This window comes from Micrasema longulum, unplaced genomic scaffold (assembly GCF_059751315.1).
Source record: "Micrasema longulum isolate JH-2025_06_02 unplaced genomic scaffold, ASM5975131v1 h1tg001904l, whole genome shotgun sequence".
In the NCBI taxonomy this organism is placed as follows: Eukaryota; Metazoa; Arthropoda; class Insecta; order Trichoptera; family Brachycentridae; genus Micrasema; species Micrasema longulum.
In genome coordinates, this window is record NW_028279078.1 from 169,797 (window position 1) to 188,847 (window position 19,051).

Consider the following 19,051-nt stretch of genomic DNA (forward strand, 5'->3'; position numbering starts at 1 on the left):
TACTAGTTTCAACTGGTAAAAACTTTGATTGTGATTTTTCAAAAATGTATTTTTATTATGTTTAAAAGGAAAATAATAAAAAGCTGCATTGAAAATTCCGTTTTGTTTTTAAAACAATCTTGGTTTATCTCAGTTTCATTCATAAAAATATCGATAATTTTAGTTTAGACATTTACAAAGTAGGAACTTAATAAAAAAAATTGTTGCGTCACCAAAAGTTATTTATGGAATGTGTACATTGTCTATTATTGTCAGATGTCCCAATGGGATTCTTTGACACATAGGAGAAAAATATCGAAAGTTGGGGTGTAACATCGAATTGGCACCAGCTGCAGAGAAATGGAGTCGATGGAATATGAACTGACGCGTAACTTGACCCTTCTATTCTTCATAGAACGCTTACTGGACAAGGGCGAGCCTCGGACGTTACACGACCTTTCCTGCCAGTTCGGTGCCAAGGGGTTCACCAAAGAGATGCGCCAAATAGCTGGCGGCTCCCAGTCGGGGCTCAAGAAGTTCCTCTCGCAGTATCCCTCCCTCTTCAGCATAGACGGGGACTACGTGGACATGAACACCTTCCAGCTGCGCTCCGGCTCCGGCCTGGGAATGGCGGGCAACAGCGACTACATAGAGGAGGCCAAGCAGTACTTTTCCATGAAGATGGTGCAGTACGGCGAGGGCACGGAGGTGCCCATAAAGAGCCTGCTGGGCCACCGCAGCCAGGCGTCCCCGCAGGTCCGCCACATCTCCGGCCAGAGGATGAAGGAGTTCAAGGACTTCCTCATCAAGCACCCCGACACCTTTAAGGTCATCGACGACAGCGTGGTCCTCATGTCCGACAAGCAGGACGAATACAAGGGCCACAACATGGAGCAGTTTCACAACCTCCCGGTGGCCAATATAGACGCGGGCATTACGCAGCAACTGCTGGACTACTTCGCGCAGTGTATCGAGGCCAAGGGGCCCATGTTAGTGGATCAGCTCTTCCACCTTGTGATCGCCCAGTTTCCTCAGGAGTACTGGTTTCAAATGTTCAAAACTCCGGAAGATCTCTCCACGTTCTTGAAAATGTTCTCCGATAGTTTTCACGTGCAATCGAACATGGTGACGTTGATAAACCGACCGAGGTTTACTTCCGCGTATCTCAATCGCGAGGATCGAGTGGACAGCCCCCCCGCGTCCCTCCAGCGAGACTCCCCCGTGGAGGTGTCGTCCGCCGATGCCAGCCCGAGTTCCCCAGCCGGCCGCGTGCTGAGCCCGGCGGACTCCCCGCGCGCCCAGATGAGCATCGTCAACCAAACCTTGAAGCAGAGAATCAACTCCATCGTTATTAAGAATCTCGCCGAGAATATGGTCAGGGATAAGTTGACAACCCAGAAGTCTTCGGAAGAAACGTCGGCGTCGACCGCCGCGCCCAAGCCCGCCGCCAACTCCCCGTACCTGAGCGAAGCGTGGCGGCAGCGCATCCTGCAGAGCACCGTGGTGGTCTCCAGCGTCAAGGAGTGCGGCGCCATAGTGGACCGCATCATGAGCCCCAAGGTCAGGGGCGGGAGGCCGGCCGCCGTCTCCTTCGACTGCGAGGGCATCAACCTCGGGCTCAAGGGACAGATCACCATGTTCCAGATAGGAACTCTCAACAACGAGGCCTTCGTGTTCGATCTCATCTCCTGCCCCAACATGGTGACGGAGGGAGGACTGAAGGACCTGCTGGAGAGCGACGTCGTGAAGGTGATCCACGACTGCCGCAACGACTCTGTCAATCTGTACAACCAGTACGGAATCATGCTGAAGGCCGTGTTCGATACTCAGGCGGCTCACGCCGTCCTTCAGCAGCAGGTGCACGGGATTCCTATTTACAAAGTGAAGAATGTTTCTCTCAACGCTCTGTGCGAGCTGTACAACGCTCCCGTGAACCCCATGAAAGAACAACTGAAGAACATGTACCGCAAGGACCAACGCTACTGGGCCCGCCGCCCCCTAACCAAAGAGATGCTCCTGTACTCCGCCTCCGACGTCCTGTCTCTCATACACCCTTCCCTCTACGGTTACATCTCCGGCGCCATCGCCGCGGAGTACCAGCAACTGTTCGAAGACGTTTGCAGCGAACAGATATTCATGCACATTCAGCCCACCGAGGTGAGGATGCGAAAACGCCAACGTAAAATCAATACGGAAGTGTACGAGCTGAGGCAGAAGCTGTCTCAGTGCAGTAAGAATGTAGTACTGAGCAACAGAGAAATCCGCCTCCTGCGGTACATCGAGCTGACGGAGGAGGAGAAAGAGAAACTCAAAGTATCCCAGAAGATATGTAAAAAGTTAGAGAAGCTAGAGTCGAGCGGACAAGATAAAGATTTGAGCGATTCCGAAGACGATATGGATGCGAAGGAAATGACCAGTTTGGACTCGATCCAATCCGATAGTGTTTCGTCTCCCCGGTCGACCCAGCCACCGAGCCTTACTGAGTCCATGCAGCTGATGGACGAGATATTATCCGACACCACCATGGACCGGGTCGCCAAGATCAACAGGCTGGAAGAAATCCTATCCTCCGTGGCGCCTCTCAGCGGGGAACTGGACATGCGCTTCTCCCGAACGATGGAGCGGACCCTCCCCCTTCTTGAAGCCAAGGAGCTGTCCAACCTCTCGGAGAAGATGAGCAAGAAGGAACGCGACAATACGTGCTGTTCCTGCAAATGCCATATCGATGCCCACAGTGAAGATTCTAAAGAGAAAGCCTGCACCGACGACAATAACCACCTGAAAGACGACCCCGCTCTTGAAAAAGTGAACAACGGATCGCAGACTCTGAGCACGGGAGATATAGTTATTACGAGAATTCATTTTAGAGAAGAGGATAAGGCCTCGGAGCGAATACTCGAAGCCTCTCCGGCGGCCAAGCGCCCAAGACCTGTTCAAAGTATTAAAACGTAAGAAGTGATTCCTTTTGTGTAAAGTGCCATTGAGAACTGCGAAAAATCGGATTATTTTGTCGCAGAAACTGTTCAGAAATAACAGTGTTCTTTCCAATTATATTCATATTTTAAAAACGGTTTGGTGTCGGGTTATCTGCATCAGTAAGTTATCTTTAATTTTTTATTATTTACTTTCTAGTGTTTAATTGTTTATCGCAACAAACAGCCATTTCTGTTGTATGATAATGCACTATCAGATGTGTAGTATTTCTGCACCGCATGTGACTGCCAAAAAGTGCGATATATGTATTATAATTTGTGGAAAACTCACAACCCGCACGGTTTGAAGCGGATTATTATAGTGATTAAATATAAACCTTCATTCCTCGCAGTAAAGAATGTTGATTGCAAAGGGCACCTTTTACATTAAATTGTGTTTGAATATTCCACGGCTCGATGGATTCGTAATAATAATTCATTGGAATCCTCAGCCCTTAATCGAAATGTACCTAAGAAATAATTTTAAAGAATTTAGAAGTTTTTCATTTTGGCAGCACGTAAATATGAACATTGTGCCTTAATATTTATAATTTTGTTTCAGTAACAAAATTTTACTCTGTAGTTTTTATTTACACTTTTATCTATGTAGAATGTTGAGAATTTTTATATATTTATAATATACACAGTAGTATCTATGGTAGAGTAGGAAACATAGGTAAGTAGTATATGACGGAATGTTTAAATCAACGGAATTGAAGTGAAGTGTGATACTAGTAAAAAACACCATTTAAGTAACGCGTACAATGATCAGTGAAGAACTTACCAATTATAATTTTTATATCCTGAATTATTTAGGGTAAATTGGTTAGCTGCGTCATTTTCATTTTATTTTGCAAAAATTTGTTCTGTGTCTCTTTAGGCCAATCCAACCTGGCCATGCTAAAAAGTAATGGAATTTTGTGGTGATCAAATATTAAGACTGATAACTGTAATATCGTTTCACGAATTAATGGTTTTAAAGTTGATTGTAAAAGAAAAGTTAACAGTAAAAGAAAAGTTTTTCCTTTGTAAACACACCGCAACTCATATTTGGCAAAAATGACAACTGCCAAGTTGAATGAGAGTAAACAAAGATAGCATAAAAATACAGTTGACCCTAATACAGCAATTATCAGAATAAAAGGGAGCCAGGTTATAAAAAATTACAGGTTTCTGGTTAGTCAATAAGGCACTCATACAGCAAGCAAATAAAAGGTAAATGAAGCTCAGACAATCAGGCTCAGTTTTGTTCTTGTCAGTCTTATTTTGTTTTTTTACTAAAATGACGCTTTTTCCAGAAGCTTCTGGTGCGCGAGAGTTATAGAAGGCTGGATTACTGCAGTACCTAAATACGAAGGGTGTACTGTATACGCAAAAGGCTACAGTTCCGTTGGTATAAACATCCTCGGTAGTAAATAACACTCATGAAGATAATAGAATCTCTTTCCGCACATTTATCTCACAAGAACTAAAAGATTCTAGTCGTCTGTCTCTAGTTCTCTGCACGAGATAGTAATTTCAGAACGCATATAAATTAACTAACCCGCAATATTAAATTTATTTGTATAGATAGCAATCCTAACCTAACAATATTTGGTTATTAACTGAATGAGTAACACTTTCAATAAGAAAAATTCCTCCAATAGTCATCTTTTATTTATTTTAAATAATTCGTAAAGACAGATCACTGCACCATTTATTTCATAAACAAAAGTGATTTCAATTTAAATATTATACATGGTGTTTCAAGGTCAGAGGAAAAACTTTATGCGGATATTTTCCATGATAATTTAAGAAAAAAAATCTTAATAATGCTTTTCAAAATGAACCAAATGTTTTGGGTGAAAACATATTCTGTTTAAATATCTTAGCTTTTCGGCTGTAAAAACAGCTGTGAGTTTAAGTGAAATAGTTATATCTTGCTGCACTCACGCGCCAAAGTAAATGAGATGGGAACTTTTGTTTGGTAGAGTAACTCAGTTTTAAAAGAAGTGTACACTATTTTTAAAAAAAATTTTGGGTTGTGATCCCAAATTAGAGTTTTGAACTCCGGATCATTGTTCCTCATTTTTTTAGCACAGTTATTAGAAGAAGGTACATCAGAAGAATGCAAATATTTTTTTTTCACAAAAAAAATTATAGGCTATCAACACGTTCGCGGACACTTTTTCCTCATAAGATTTATTCATAACTTTTTTTTTTCTTCGAATATTTCAATTCTGATAGGTCGGCAAAACAAATGAAAAATAAGTCGTTAACAAAGTTGCTTTATATTTATTTTATTATTTAACAACCGAAACAGTTAGTGCTTCAAATATAAATCTTATTTGACTAACATACTCGGACACTTTTGTTTCACATTGGCCATAGCCGGCTTTTTACTACCAATGCCTGTTGAACTGACGGCTAAAGCCGTCAAAACTGGGAATGTGTTATATATTTTTACTTAAATCGCTATATATTTTTTACCCATGGAATGTCATATCACAAATCTTTGGAAGTGTCACTCAATCTCGTAATTTCCTTAGAAAATCTATGCTGTCATATTTTTACAATTTTTGAAGACGTGTGTCTGCAGACCTTTGGCTGATTGCGTCTAATGATCCAACTCAAAATGCATGTTTTGGCCAATTGTGCACTTTTAATAGAAAATTAAAATAAATTATTACAATCATAATATCACAACACTGGTGCTATATTTGAACTTTTTAAAAACCTATTTATCAATTTTTTAAATGCTTAAAATTTTTAAAGCAGGCGGTAAAAAGTTTTCTGTTTGAATGCATCATATTCGAAAGGGCAGTTAAAGAATTTATAAAAACATTTTTTTATGTTTATTTATACATATATGTATTTTACACCACAAACAGGCCAAGAGGCCCAATTACAGTGGCACAGGACACTGAGGATTGAGTAAAATCACATTTCATTTTTGGCATCTCACCAGAAATCAAACTCTAAAATTGTCACTTTTTTTAAACCTGTGATTTTATTAAAATAAACAATAAATTTCAAAATGTTGGTTAAGATAAATAGGCAGTTAACCATTGACATATATGTAGACCTTTTCCACAATCAGTATTACTTAAATAATATAAATTCTAATGTCAGTCCAATATTTGGATCAATTAAAAAACTGCCTTGCACAATCGAGGTATTTCTCCACTGATTCAAATCATTGTGACTAATTCGTAATGTTTTGCTGTGATAGAAAAAAAAGTTGTGTCTAAATTATATTTTCCAGAATAAATGTTAACGGATATTTGACCTTTGCATTGCATATCGGACATATTAAGAAATATTATTTATTAATCTATCCTGTGAAATGCAGCTTAAAAATGTTTATTTATCCATTGTTACATTAATCTTACATACTTAGTTGTGAAATTGAGGCATGTGGAGACAATTACAGAAGTGCGATAGATGTTTTATAAGAAAATGACATTTTATGGTGGAAATGTTAATTTTTTATTTCAGTTTTTTTTTCAAAGGAATAATCCGCTTAGCCTCGTCATAGAAGGAAGTTGCTTAAATACACCGCAACACACAGACCAATTAAAAAAAATCTTTCTTGGATTTTTTTATCGCAACTGGCAGAAATCAGACCCATTTGTATATGTTTGAACATCCATACTTGTTTTTTAAATTTTTGTTAATTATAAAAATCTTGATAAATCTCCTTAGGGGGCAAATAAAGTATATTAAAAACATTTTCAACACATTCTGTGAATAACAAATAATATGGCTTTAAGCCATTAAAACGAATGAAAAATAGTTTTCAACAATTATAATGTTCAACCTTGAATAATGAAAACTTCTTTATACAATTTTTTTTGTTTTTACATTACAATTTTGAAAATGTAATTATTTCGTCGGCCTCGTGGCGTAATGGTCAGCGCGTTTGACTACCATGCGAAAGGTCTCGGGTTCGATTCCCGATATAGTTGATATGAAATATTTATTTAGAATGAGAATATTTCATAGTCCCTGGACTGGAACCTGAAGCGTAAGACTGATCATCTTACCTTCGTGTAAGAAAAAAAATGATCAAGATTCGCTGCGATTGGTGTACCAATGCAGTGCCCTATGCACCATTAGGTGCGGAAAGGGCCTGATGATAATGAATTATTTGTTTTGTTTATTTTTTGCACCACAACGGGTCAGGACGCCTAATTACAGCACAAAACATCCAGGCTTGAGAAAAATCAGGTTTAATTTTTGCATTCTCATTGGGAAACGAACCCGAAACCTTCCGTGTGAGACACGGAGTTTTTAAAAAACTTTTCTTGCAGAATTACAGCGTCAATAGTCTGGACAGATGATAAGATGTTTGAAAAATACACAGCATTCTTAACCTTGAAGAACACCAATAGTATCTGAAAGACCTTGAAAATCCAAACAGTTTACCTTTTCATTGTTTACCAACTGCACTTTTGTTGCACAATGTTGGCACTTTTGTTTTTATTTCTACATGCCTCGATTGTGTCTTTTAAACATTTCCGTCGCTTTAATTTTATTTAAAGTTGACGAGAGGTGCAGATAAATACACACAACTAGTACCTTATTATGTAAATGGAATTATCTTGTTTCCATTATTATATTATGTATATACTAAATGAGAACAGGATACACCTTTTACAATATTCCACGCTTAACTATTTGGTAATCTTTTTTAGCTAAATAATCTTCTAGAGTTAGCGCGTGCACGTGCAATAAAAAGTTGATGCCGCTATAACACAAACACTTATTTATTACTGAAATTATTATTTACAAAATAATGTTAAATGTACAGTCGAACTTGGTCAGTAACGCTCACGGAAATAGCGAGATCCGGATGTAATGACGAAACATTAGTTGACATTTTAGTTTATGGTTTGCTCCATACATTTAAACGATTTTATAACTAACTACTTCTCGGGCATACTGAACAAAAATACTGTCAACAATCGCTCAAAAATGATTTAATTGTTTGAAATAGGAATCTAAGTAATTACATCCAAAAAAAATTTGCCAACAACCAAGCCAGAAAAAATCAAAAGTTTGTGAACTTTTTTTTACAATTTTAAATTAATGATGGTCTATGAAATACTGTGGAATAAAACGTAAAAAAAATGTACTTATTAGTAGCATAAAAAATATTTTTAAATTTATGATTTTAACTTCCCGCAAAAAACGTTTCATTGCATTGGCCACACCCCTAATATGTTACGATTCAGTTAAATTTTAAACTTTGTTTGTGACCGTTTAAATTTTAATAAAACATCGTCACATTTGTCAAGGCCAAACATGTCGCGTTTCTGAAAATTTTTAAAATACGATTAATTTTTCTAAATTCATTTTATATATTTTTATTGGTGTTCGTAGTATGTAATATTCCCTATTTACAACTTTTTTTGTAGTTTATGAATGGCATGCTTGTTTCGAGGTTTACTTAGTGACTCTTTGCAATGGTGATCGTATTAAAAATATATATATACATCTGGTATAAAGAGTAATTAAGCATCTTTATAATAACTAAGTTCGACTGTACAATCATTTTTCCCTTAAAATTAAGATCTGGACTATCTCCCTTCAATATTGCTATATCAATGCATTTGCTGTAACGATGGCTCAATACATTAAATCTAACGCATAATTATGTAGCATAAGTGTTAGGAAATGCATTTTGGAGGTTAAACGACACAGTATTATGATACAATAAAGCTATGTTTAAATAATAGGAGATTAGTGTAATATTGTCTAAAAAAACAGCCTTAATTTGAATAAATAAATGACGTAATAATAATTGTAAATTTTGTATACAAATATCATATTTAGTAGCTGCAAATTTGGATTAGGGCATCTATTTTACATCGCAATAAATCGTAGGCATATATGTATATGCATTGTAATTTACATGCCGGTTGCAATTAAAAATCATTCAAGTCAAATAAATTCAACCATTAACTCGAATTGCGTATACATTAACATCAATTAGCACATTGCGTATTCGGAGCCTAGGTGTAACAAAAATAAGGAAGGGCAAAATTAAAAATAATTACTTGACATTTTCCCGCGCAGCTATTTAGACTAGGAAGTTTGGCTGAAGTCCATCAGTATATAGGACAGGTTGGACATTACGATAATCACGTTAGACACAAATCTATGACTGAAATCTCTGAAGAAAATTAGCAAACGAAGGCCTTGTTTAAGTAAGAACTCGTATTAATTAAGACTCGGGCCTTAATATTCAATAATTTGTAGTTATTTACATTTGGAATTGGTCTGATGAAAAAAATATTGACAAGTATTATTAATAATTTCTGTAATATAGAATCCTAAGGACGCCATCTTCGTTTTGTATAGAAGCTTCTATAAACTTAGCGTTATGAATTATCAGATGCAATATTGGAACAAATGTCTTCCAAATGATTTTTTATTTAAACTCATTAAATCACGCTGAATGTTAAATGTTCATATGTTTAGTAAATGAACATAATAATTTACTTCTGATATTGAGTTAAATAAACAGAGATATAAAATATTGCTCAGTACTGCGACAGATACATTTGTAAAAAAATATTTTTTAAGATAATTTTACTCGTGCAATGTAAAAAGCTTATATTTATTACTCCGCTTTGCAATTTTAATATTTAAAATTATATATTTTGTATCATACACTTGTCAAGGTGGGATAAAAGTGACAAAAATATGCAATAAAATTATAATTTATTTTATGATCTTAGTAGCACTCGAGCACCTCATTTAAATAATGTTATTTTTAAAAATACCTATCATATTATGTGTTGCCATTAAAATACTTTAATAACTTTTTTTTAAATATGTCTTATTGCAGAGCTTACTTCTATGAGCATAGTAATTTTGCTCAGTAAGTTTTATTGATTGCAATACCATTCGTGGGTAGAAAAAGATTGCTACCAGAGGAGGCCATACAAATATTCCTGGATTTAATTTATGCTTTTGAATTACCTACACTAATTGTTTTTGCTGTCTGTAGACATGTTTGCATATTTTAAATTTTGTAAAATCAATGCTCCCATCTTGACAATATACGTATTATAAACCACACATAATAAATTATTGTGATATAAATGTGCTACATTTAGATTAGATTCGCACTCAAATTAGATGATGCATTATCGCTTGTCAAGAGTTAAATATTTAGGTAAAGTATAGTCATAAGAAAAATCCATTTAAGCAATAATTTTATATCGGTAAAGGCTTTTATATGTATTGGGGAAATTCTAAAAACTGATTAAGACAAAAATGCCTGTTTTGACATTTATTTTATATGAAATAAATCATGATTTATTTCATATCACTGCCCATTATCCTGGTCAAATTTCTATTTAAAATAAATAACACAGTTTGAATGATTATACTCTCAGTGATACTCTTTATAATATATTGATATTTGTACAGAAATCAAAAGCCTTACATAGTTTTATATAATTGTTAGAACTTATAATAATTTGCATAATAATATAGAGCTTTGCAGCATTTTTAAATAGAGTATTAATAGATAATTGTAGGTTATTCAAAATTATACTCAAATTTGTATATGTGATTCTATTTCCTGAACCTGAACGATTTACATAGATAGCAATCGAAAGAGGCAGTCCGAAAGTTTCTCACTGAACATCGAACCCCTAACTAAAAAGAAAATAAAATTGACACCAAACTGGATGTCTCTATTTAGAAAAAATCACGCTTTTTTTAGTGTACTCTTAGAAAAAAATTGGCTATCAATTAGATGTTTGCTGTACAGACTAGGGGGCCACATTCAACATTTATAAACTGTATTGGGAAACTTCATTATCAAATGTAATTTACTTCATATTTGTCACTAATTCTCAGGGCACTGAAGATTTAACAAACTCCTTGCTAGAATGAATCTCTCCGAAACTTCTAGTCGTAGGTTTCGCAGTGCAGATGATGAAACACCTATACACATGTGAATATGGTGCTTTATATCGCAAAGAAGCCGCATCGTCGGCGGACCATCGATCGAACTGGAGGATGTGAAAGCACTCGCCCCCTACCTAATATCCTAATTGGGCTTGGAGGAGAAGATTTATCAATAGATATGAGAGCACTCGTCCTCCATTCAGTAGCCATATTAATTTACGGGGATCTGTCACAATAGATCTTCACAGGTCGCGGTGACATCAGGAGCTTATTTGGCACTGATCCCCATTTGCAAAAATAAGAATAGTTCTCAGTTTGAAACATCTTTGCAAAATTGAGTCATCATTTTGAATAACCCTGTATTATAGAAAGCAGTTCTTGTACCAGTACTTGTCTAACAAGTATAAATATCTCATTTTCTATTATGAATTAGTTGTATTACATTTGTTAAGATTTAAAATAACAATTTTCGATTCGATTCCCGACGAATTCGACATGAAATATTTATTTGAAACGTGTTTTTACCAAAATTTTCACAGTCCCTTTACTGGCACCTGAAGCGTAAGACTGATCATTCTACCTTTACATAATTATGATTGAGACACTTTGCAGTTGGTGTAACGACACAGTGCTCTATGTACCATTGGGTGTGGATCAGGGAAAAATGAGGAAAGAAATATTGCAATTTGCATTATTTTTCCTTAAAAGAAAGATGCTTTTAAGATATTTTTGGTGTATTGATTTCTTGAATATATTTATTTATAAACGCACCGAGAGCTCTGCTCCTGAATGGTCAATAGATAATAAATATTTTTCTATCGTTTCATGGCATGCATTGTTTGATTTGTGCATCAGTGTTTATCATTTCTGATAATCTAAAGTTCTTATACAAATTAGTTTGTTATCGCAATGACTAATTGACATAATTACTGATTATTTTGCCTTCACTTAATAAATCAGAATACACTGCAATTTGATTAGTAATCAACTGCCCTAAGCACTAATGTATGTGGAAAAGGGATAACACGGGAGTGTTATCTGTTCTATATAATTTCCTTTACACATCAAAAAAATATATATAACTGACAGTAAAAAAATAAAGAGTGAAAAACACAAAAAAATAGAACTGAATTTTGTGCTGGCAATACCAAATTGCTGCTAAGTGACTGTTCTGTGATTGGTTCTGACAAGTTTGAAACATTATAATATTTTGGTACGTCCCTTTTTTGTGTTATGGAAAGCCGCAATAAGTCGGAAGATTTTATTACTCTGCTAACAGACTAAAGAATAATTTGAATCATGAATTTGAATTTATTACACCCACCAAAATGATTGAATCTATTTTTATAAAATAATTAGAAAGCATCTTTCTTTTGTGCGAAACATTGTAAAAGTTGTATTTTTAAAGCATGTTAAAACGATACACTACCTCGAAACGAACTTCCATTTAGAATTTAGATTTTTAGAAATTGTTTTTCCATCGAATCTGATTATTATTTATATCGCTCATCGAAATAAAAGTGCTTTTTTTTTTTACAAACATACCGTTTAATCAGTTTCAAACAATATGCATTAAGTTTACTGTTTTATACAAATATTATTTATCTGCTTGATTTACAAATATATCTTATTTACACTTTATTTTAATTAAATATTTAACGCAAATAAATACACAATTAAACTAATCTATAGCATAAAACATACGAAGTCTCAAATCTACGAGTATGTTTTTAAATAGAATATTGATATCGATGTTACATGCATATTAGTAATTTTAAGTCAGTCATATTGCATAATAGACAATTTCATATCTAACTAACATAAGTATAAATAAATATTGATCATAATCTTAGAAGTGTCATTAATATATTATTTTTGGCATCTTTGTTTTTTTTTTAAATTTAAATTATCTTTTTGTCTATGGAACACAAAAGACAATCGAAAACGACTGGCAATTCAAATTTTTGAAAAATATGGATTTGATACAATAATAATTGCAATATAAATGTTTAAAATGATTTTAATTGTATTTCTAAGCTTGAGCGCACTTAAAAATTATGTATTTGATACTGAAAGAAGCTCTGTAAAGAAATGTGTAACACATTTAAGATGAATAATTCATAATAATCTCTTCAGACATGCTACCACACTGACATGGTCTATTAATTTCTGCATTATCTGAACTCCATCATTTGTAGTTAACTTGCCTTGAAAGTGTAATCTTCACTTAATAAAAAATCATGTTTATTAATTGAATGAGTAATAATTAGCATTTGAACCATTTTAAATCGTAAGAAAGTATTTTGTGTACATTTTTATTGTCTTAATCATAGATGAAAAATTCCATATTTAAAATTTTGTTATGTTGCCAAGTGTAAAAAATTAGGGACCATCGACACTTAAAAGTTTATTATTAACAAGGGCAAGAACTTGATTTCTGCATAATAAAACTAACATTAAAAATAAATTATCATTAATTTTAAACGGTTTAAGATGAAATATATTTTAATATTAAGGTTGGTAATAGTTTCGAATGCTAAGTTATATTTTGCGTTGATATGGGAATATTTTTCTTTTCTTAAAAAATAAAGTATAAAAATATAAAATGTTTTTACAGCTTTTCATTTTGTAACATTGTTATTGTAAATAAATTGTTATAACAAAACTACAAAACACTGTTTTCATTCTTAAACCTTCCCTGCAATGAATTACAACTTACAGGTGGACAAACACGAAAACAGAAGGATTAATGAAGTTTACGCATCTACTTGTCATTGACTGGTTAAAGTGACCACCTTGCAGACTATAACATCCACATTTAATTCATTATCTATCTGTTGATTTTTTAGAGTTGTCTTTATAAACAGTGTTTATACCCTTATTTGATTTATAAACGCCCGGAGGGCTCTTACAATATACAGGGGTAGGCGCTCGAAGTGTTGCCAACTTCACGCTGCTGTATCAACCAAACGGCTAATGACAGTGCGCTCATGTTTTGACACGTGTTAGTCTGTTATATTGTTAATAATTCTACTGAAGCATATCGTTTTACGTCACAGTTAAAAAAATCAGAGTGGAATTCTAACTCAACAGTGTTATTGCTCTGTATTTGTCTGGAAAATCGCAACCAGCGTTATTTTTAAGTTTTTAAATTAAAAATACAAATTGACAAAATTACAAAATTTTTGATTGGTAACTCTTTGAGTGCCGACCCCTGTATATTAAGTACATAAAGTATTCTAGCAATTGACATAAAATAGAATTCGGAAACATTATAGATTCAAGACTTTAACTCTTATCCATAATATCTGGTTTGGATCTATAAGGGCCAATGTCATAAATCGTAATGTTACAGGAGAGTAATTATTTAGGCATATTGTGGCGTTATAATGAACTGCTTGATGCCTTTGATAACAAATATCAATAAAACACATTGCAACGCTTTTATATGTGTATAAAATAGTTAAATACGGAAGTTTGTAAATTGACATCGACCCTCTACAAAATGGTGGCAAGTAAAATATGAAATCTGACATCATCGGCCCTTCTAGACCCAAGCCACAGATAAGTTGACAGGTTCTTTATTTTTTCAAAAATTACAATTTCGCAACCAGAAATTTGAAATGCTGTAAGGGACAGTGCACAGAAAATGAAAAATCACAAAAATAAATTGAATATGTCGACCAGTTTTAGATTTAATTGAAATCTTACCAAATAACAAGTAGATACCTAAAATACATAATCTAACATGTGTTCGGTGTTTTAGGTCTAGACTGCAAATTATCAGAAGAGGAACAAGAGGTATGGGCATTAGATTGAAGCAAATTCGAATTATTCAATATTGTAAACAATATAGTAAGGGACATATTTTATTTGTTTCTAGTCCCTTACAGCATTTAAAAATTCCGCTGACAATAATATATATTTTCTTTACTAATCATTTCTTCTCTAGTTGGTAATCGGGATGTATATGAACTGGAATTCCCCTCGCTACAATACTGGCCGCAATCATCAAATAAGAACTTGATCTCCGAGCTGCAGCGAGAGCTCTCAGTAAATCCGGTTCCCACTTGAACTTCTCCGATTCCACCTTGACTGACGGATCTGGGAAATAATAATCTTTATTTAGCATTTTAAGAAAAATCACATTTACATAGTATAATATACAATGCATAGATTAAAAAATATATTTATCTATTATTTCAATTCATTTATTTGTTCAGATATTTAGAACATTACAGAAAAAAGACCCAATTCATTCTAAATACAATAATAGATCACAAATTACAGTAGATAGTTATGTTATTAAAAGAATATAACAAAATCTAAAAAGAAAAATTAAAAGTTAGAAAGTGCTTTCCTAAGGGAAGGCCACTGTCGTGAAATATGTCGACATCCGAGGCGATGCGATTAAGTAGCAAGATTGTTCTACCAGCCGGCATAACCATTGGCAGGTTGGTTCTGCATCGTGGTAGGTAAAACAATCGATGCTGTCTTTGTCGAAGATAGTTATCAGGTACGAACAGACCTACATCCATCAGAATTTCTGAGTTATGTATGCGACCACCAATCACCTGGAAAAAGTGAACACCCAAATGAACGTCCCTCCTCCTCCATAATGCCTGATAACCTAGCATCCCCAGTAAAAAGTCGGTTGGGAAGAGCCAAGGATAATATCCACTCTTTTAGGTACAGATAGCGCAGAAATTTTTTCTGCACTCTCTCCACCATCAAAGAGTATTGAGTCTCATGTGGCCACCAAATAATGGAACTAAACTCCAAACAACTTCTTACCAAGGAATTATACAGTGTCCTCGTAATCTGAGTGTTAGAAAAGATCTTGGCATTTCTAAGAACAAAACCGAGCATTTTAAGGGAGTCATTACATAGATTAATTATATGAAGATATTATCCCTAATAGTCCAGTATAATGACTATGTATATTTTCCAATATTCATTTTTTGTTGCATTTGTCTATGTGGGTAAACTTGTACCAAGATAGATGCAAGTTGTAAGTGTATGGTGTAGTATAGGTAGGGTATCACACCCGCAGGCAGCACAGCAAGAAGGGACAGCGAGGTGATCCACATGCAAGTAATTTTATTGAATAAATACAGACATATTTATATAAACAAAAAATACAGTAAAACCTCGTTTTTACATTCCTCAATTTTAGATTTTCCCGCTTTTTACGCAGAAATATTTAGGTCGCATTTTTTTCCGTGCATTCTCATTCAATTATTCCCCCAATTAACATTTTTTACGTTGAAAATTTTCGAAACTCATTCTAGTCTATTTTGACATTTTACTCAATTGTGACATGCAGTTGACGCATGTTTAGGAAGAATAAAGTCTTTACATCAATAAATTACGATGCAGAAAGTTAAAAAATTTGGCATATGAAATACTACTTGAAGTTGTAAACATAATATGGAAAGAAGATAGTATAAACAGTTATCATAAAAGTGTAACAGTTTTGCCGCGATGTAAATGACAGTTGAAATTCTGTGGTGCCATACTAAAAAAGTGATACCATATAAATAAAATTTCCCAATATTTAGGAAAAAAATAATTGTATGCATTATATGCAAATTCAATTTTTTATTTTCGTGTTTTTAAAGTTAAGTACCTACATAAAATTATTTAAACATGTTTTGTTTAATTCAATTCAATTAAAAAAGACATTATAGTATTGATTGAAAAAATACAAAATATTTTTAATGAAATCATAAGGTAAACATCAATAATCCCCAATTTAAAAAAAATTTCTGCAGTATATTTAGTATAGTACAATAATTATGCTATTTCTTTTTTTCCATGCATTTTTCTTTGCCTCACTTAAGCGTTTTCCTCAGTTTTACACTTTTTTTGCTTCTTGGTGGTCTATTCATTTGCCACTGGACCAAAGATGCTGTTTGACTAAGGCAATTTGTTGCTCCCCAGAAAAACGTAAAACAGGGGTTTCACTGCATATGAGAAACAATACTTGACAATTTATTGGATATTATAAATAAAGATCGACATTTAGATTCCAAGTTGCATCGCTAGAGGCTGCCAGTTGATTTTATGACATCTTGATTTTAGAAATACTTGTGGAGGTCAAAACCCCGCTTTATCATAACTAAAATGACCCCCAAAATTTTAATATTTAGGTAAATCATAAGAACACAAATATTTCATCATGATCGTAGAACAATATGGCTCTTGTGATTTTCTTCAACTTTACATGAGAGCGGTTAATGATTTTTTTTGACACTGTCACAACTTAATAAGTACAAAAGTATAGCACTTGATACTTGGGTTAGTTATATACATATTTATTTTTTTAAACATGGAAAAAAACAAGATCAAATATAAAATAAAGTCAATGTCACAATTTTCATACATGTCATTGTTCTATGATCCCAACGATTTGTTTTAAAAATATATTTATTTATTTATATATACGCCGAACGGGCATTTTTGACATATGTAAGTATACATAGAAAATTATTATAAAAGAAAGTAGAAACACACAATGGTATATAGTAAACTTAGTGGGAGCGAGAGAGAGTGAGTGGAAGCGAGAGAGAGGTGTTTATAACTGAATTTGATTCAGTGACCATATGAAAGAAGACAACTTGTTATCAAAGAAATCAAGACTGGTATGTTTGTTGGCAGACCTAAGAATTCTGGGCATAGAAGAATGAAAACCATAGTTGGTTCTATGGTTATCGGTATGAAAAAGTAAGTTTTGTCTGAGGTTTCTAGTTGGGATATTTAATTTTATTGAGCTCAGTAGTTCAGGCGCATCAAAGAGTGAGTTAAGAATTTTAAATAGGGCTAGGTCAGATTTATTTCGACCGTCTCGAAGAAAATATATATTTGAGCTAGTTCTAACTCATTATACGTATATTGGTCTCTGGATAAGCCCAACCTCCAGCCTTTCGTTCTTAAAAATCGATGTTGAACTGATTCAATATTTTTTATGTGAACATCATAATATGGAAACTAAATAACCGAGGGTAAGTGCGGGCGAACTAGGGAACAGAAGAGAGTTTTAAGGGTATTGATAATTTTGAAGTCAGTTGTGCTTCTGTTAATAAATCCAAGGAGTTTTAAGGATTTATTGATAACATGATCAATATGAATTGTAAAAGAAAGTTTAGTGTCAAGTATAATACCTAAATCTCGTATACTAAACACAGATGATAATATTTCATCGTTCGTGAGTAGTCGTATATGATTGGATTTTTCAGATGAAAAAATCTCATAATAAATTATTGAGATATGTTGCGATTGGTGGGTCCTGTGCATCATTATGTGTTGATAATAGAATGATCATGGTCAAACCTCATTTCTTGCGGATAGGGAAAAATAATTGTATATCTATAATGTGACAAAAATATATTTATTTTTTATGTCATTTTTCTCAAAACTGTCTGTTCAGATTTTGATGCCCATTTGCACAGAGGAGTGGTTGAGATTACCTAATACAAATATCAAAACCGCATCTCTATCGGTTCATAGACCACTTTCCGCAAAAATTTGCCCAGTCTCCTTCGGTCGGCGTAGTCTAGGAGTGCGCGTACCTATTTTTCCCTGTGTCCAGTGGGCCTTGTTGACGTCCCCCCAGTGGGGCCGGGCGCGGGACGGCAGGAACAGTCCCAGCAACATGGAAGTCACCTTGTCCACTTCCAGATCGGTCACCTCCCACAGCATCCCGATCACTGAGGGGCTGAACAGACAAATGTATACAATTTTCTTTACAGCCTCATGTGGTCACCCCACCCATGCACTAAAACCGGTCAACAATAATACTGACCATGTTGCGATGTGGTAGTTGCAGTGCACGGGCAGCGGGAGCAGCCTGCCCCCCGGGGGGCGCAGCCTCACGCTCCCGCAGCCGCTCAGCGTGGTCACCGCACGCGCCCCCTGCAAGCGCTCCGCCCCCCCACCCATGTACTGAGACCCGTCGTTGTGCCCGCAGTACCTAGAAACAATAACAATGATGATGAACGCCGAAATGCCATCCAAAACATGGCCGTGATATTTCTTTATTACCTTTTACAAGGACATCTAGTGACTTTACTAATATGTTCACAGTTAAGGCACTCTATTGCTCACTTGTCCGTCCTCTTTTAGAATATGCCTCCGTGATCTGGTCTCCCTTCTATGCAGGCCGGATAAATTATATCGAATCGGTGCAACAT

At 34.8% G+C, this 19,051-nt stretch overlaps 2 protein-coding genes across 2 annotated transcripts; one reads left to right on the forward strand and one right to left on the reverse strand.

The window, feature by feature from the left end:
- Positions 1–259: 259 nt before the first annotated feature.
- Positions 260–13,532, forward strand: egl (Egl_like_exo domain-containing protein). The gene has a single exon (XM_088238457.1). The coding sequence runs from the start codon at positions 340–342 to the stop codon at positions 2,929–2,931; it is 2,592 nt and encodes an 863-aa protein (XP_088094583.1). The 5' UTR covers positions 260–339; the 3' UTR covers positions 2,932–13,532.
- Positions 13,533–14,529: 997 nt separating this feature from the next.
- LOC148273593 (uncharacterized) lies at positions 14,530–18,825 on the reverse strand. The gene is made up of 3 exons (XM_088238458.1): positions 18,664–18,825; positions 18,431–18,576; positions 14,530–14,963 (listed from the first exon to the last, which is right to left on the reverse strand). Exons 1-3 carry the CDS (start codon positions 18,798–18,800, stop codon positions 14,797–14,799), a joined length of 450 nt encoding a protein of 149 aa, XP_088094584.1. The 5' UTR covers positions 18,801–18,825; the 3' UTR covers positions 14,530–14,796.
- Positions 18,826–19,051: the final 226 nt, after the last annotated feature.

Coding starts and splice junctions, on each gene's coding strand:
- LOC148273593 (XM_088238458.1), bottom strand. CDS start 18,800: ATGGGTGGGGGGGCGGAGCGCTTGCAGGGGGCGCGTGCGGTGACCACG. Junction 18,577..18,663: donor AACTACCACATCGCAACATG/GTCAGTATTATT, acceptor TTGTCTGTTCAG/CCCCTCAGTGATCGGGATGC. Junction 14,964..18,430: donor CTGGACACAGGGAAAAATAG/GTACGCGCACTC, acceptor ATTATTTCCCAG/ATCCGTCAGTCAAGGTGGAA.
- egl (XM_088238457.1), top strand. CDS start 340: ATGGAGTCGATGGAATATGAACTGACGCGTAACTTGACCCTTCTATTC.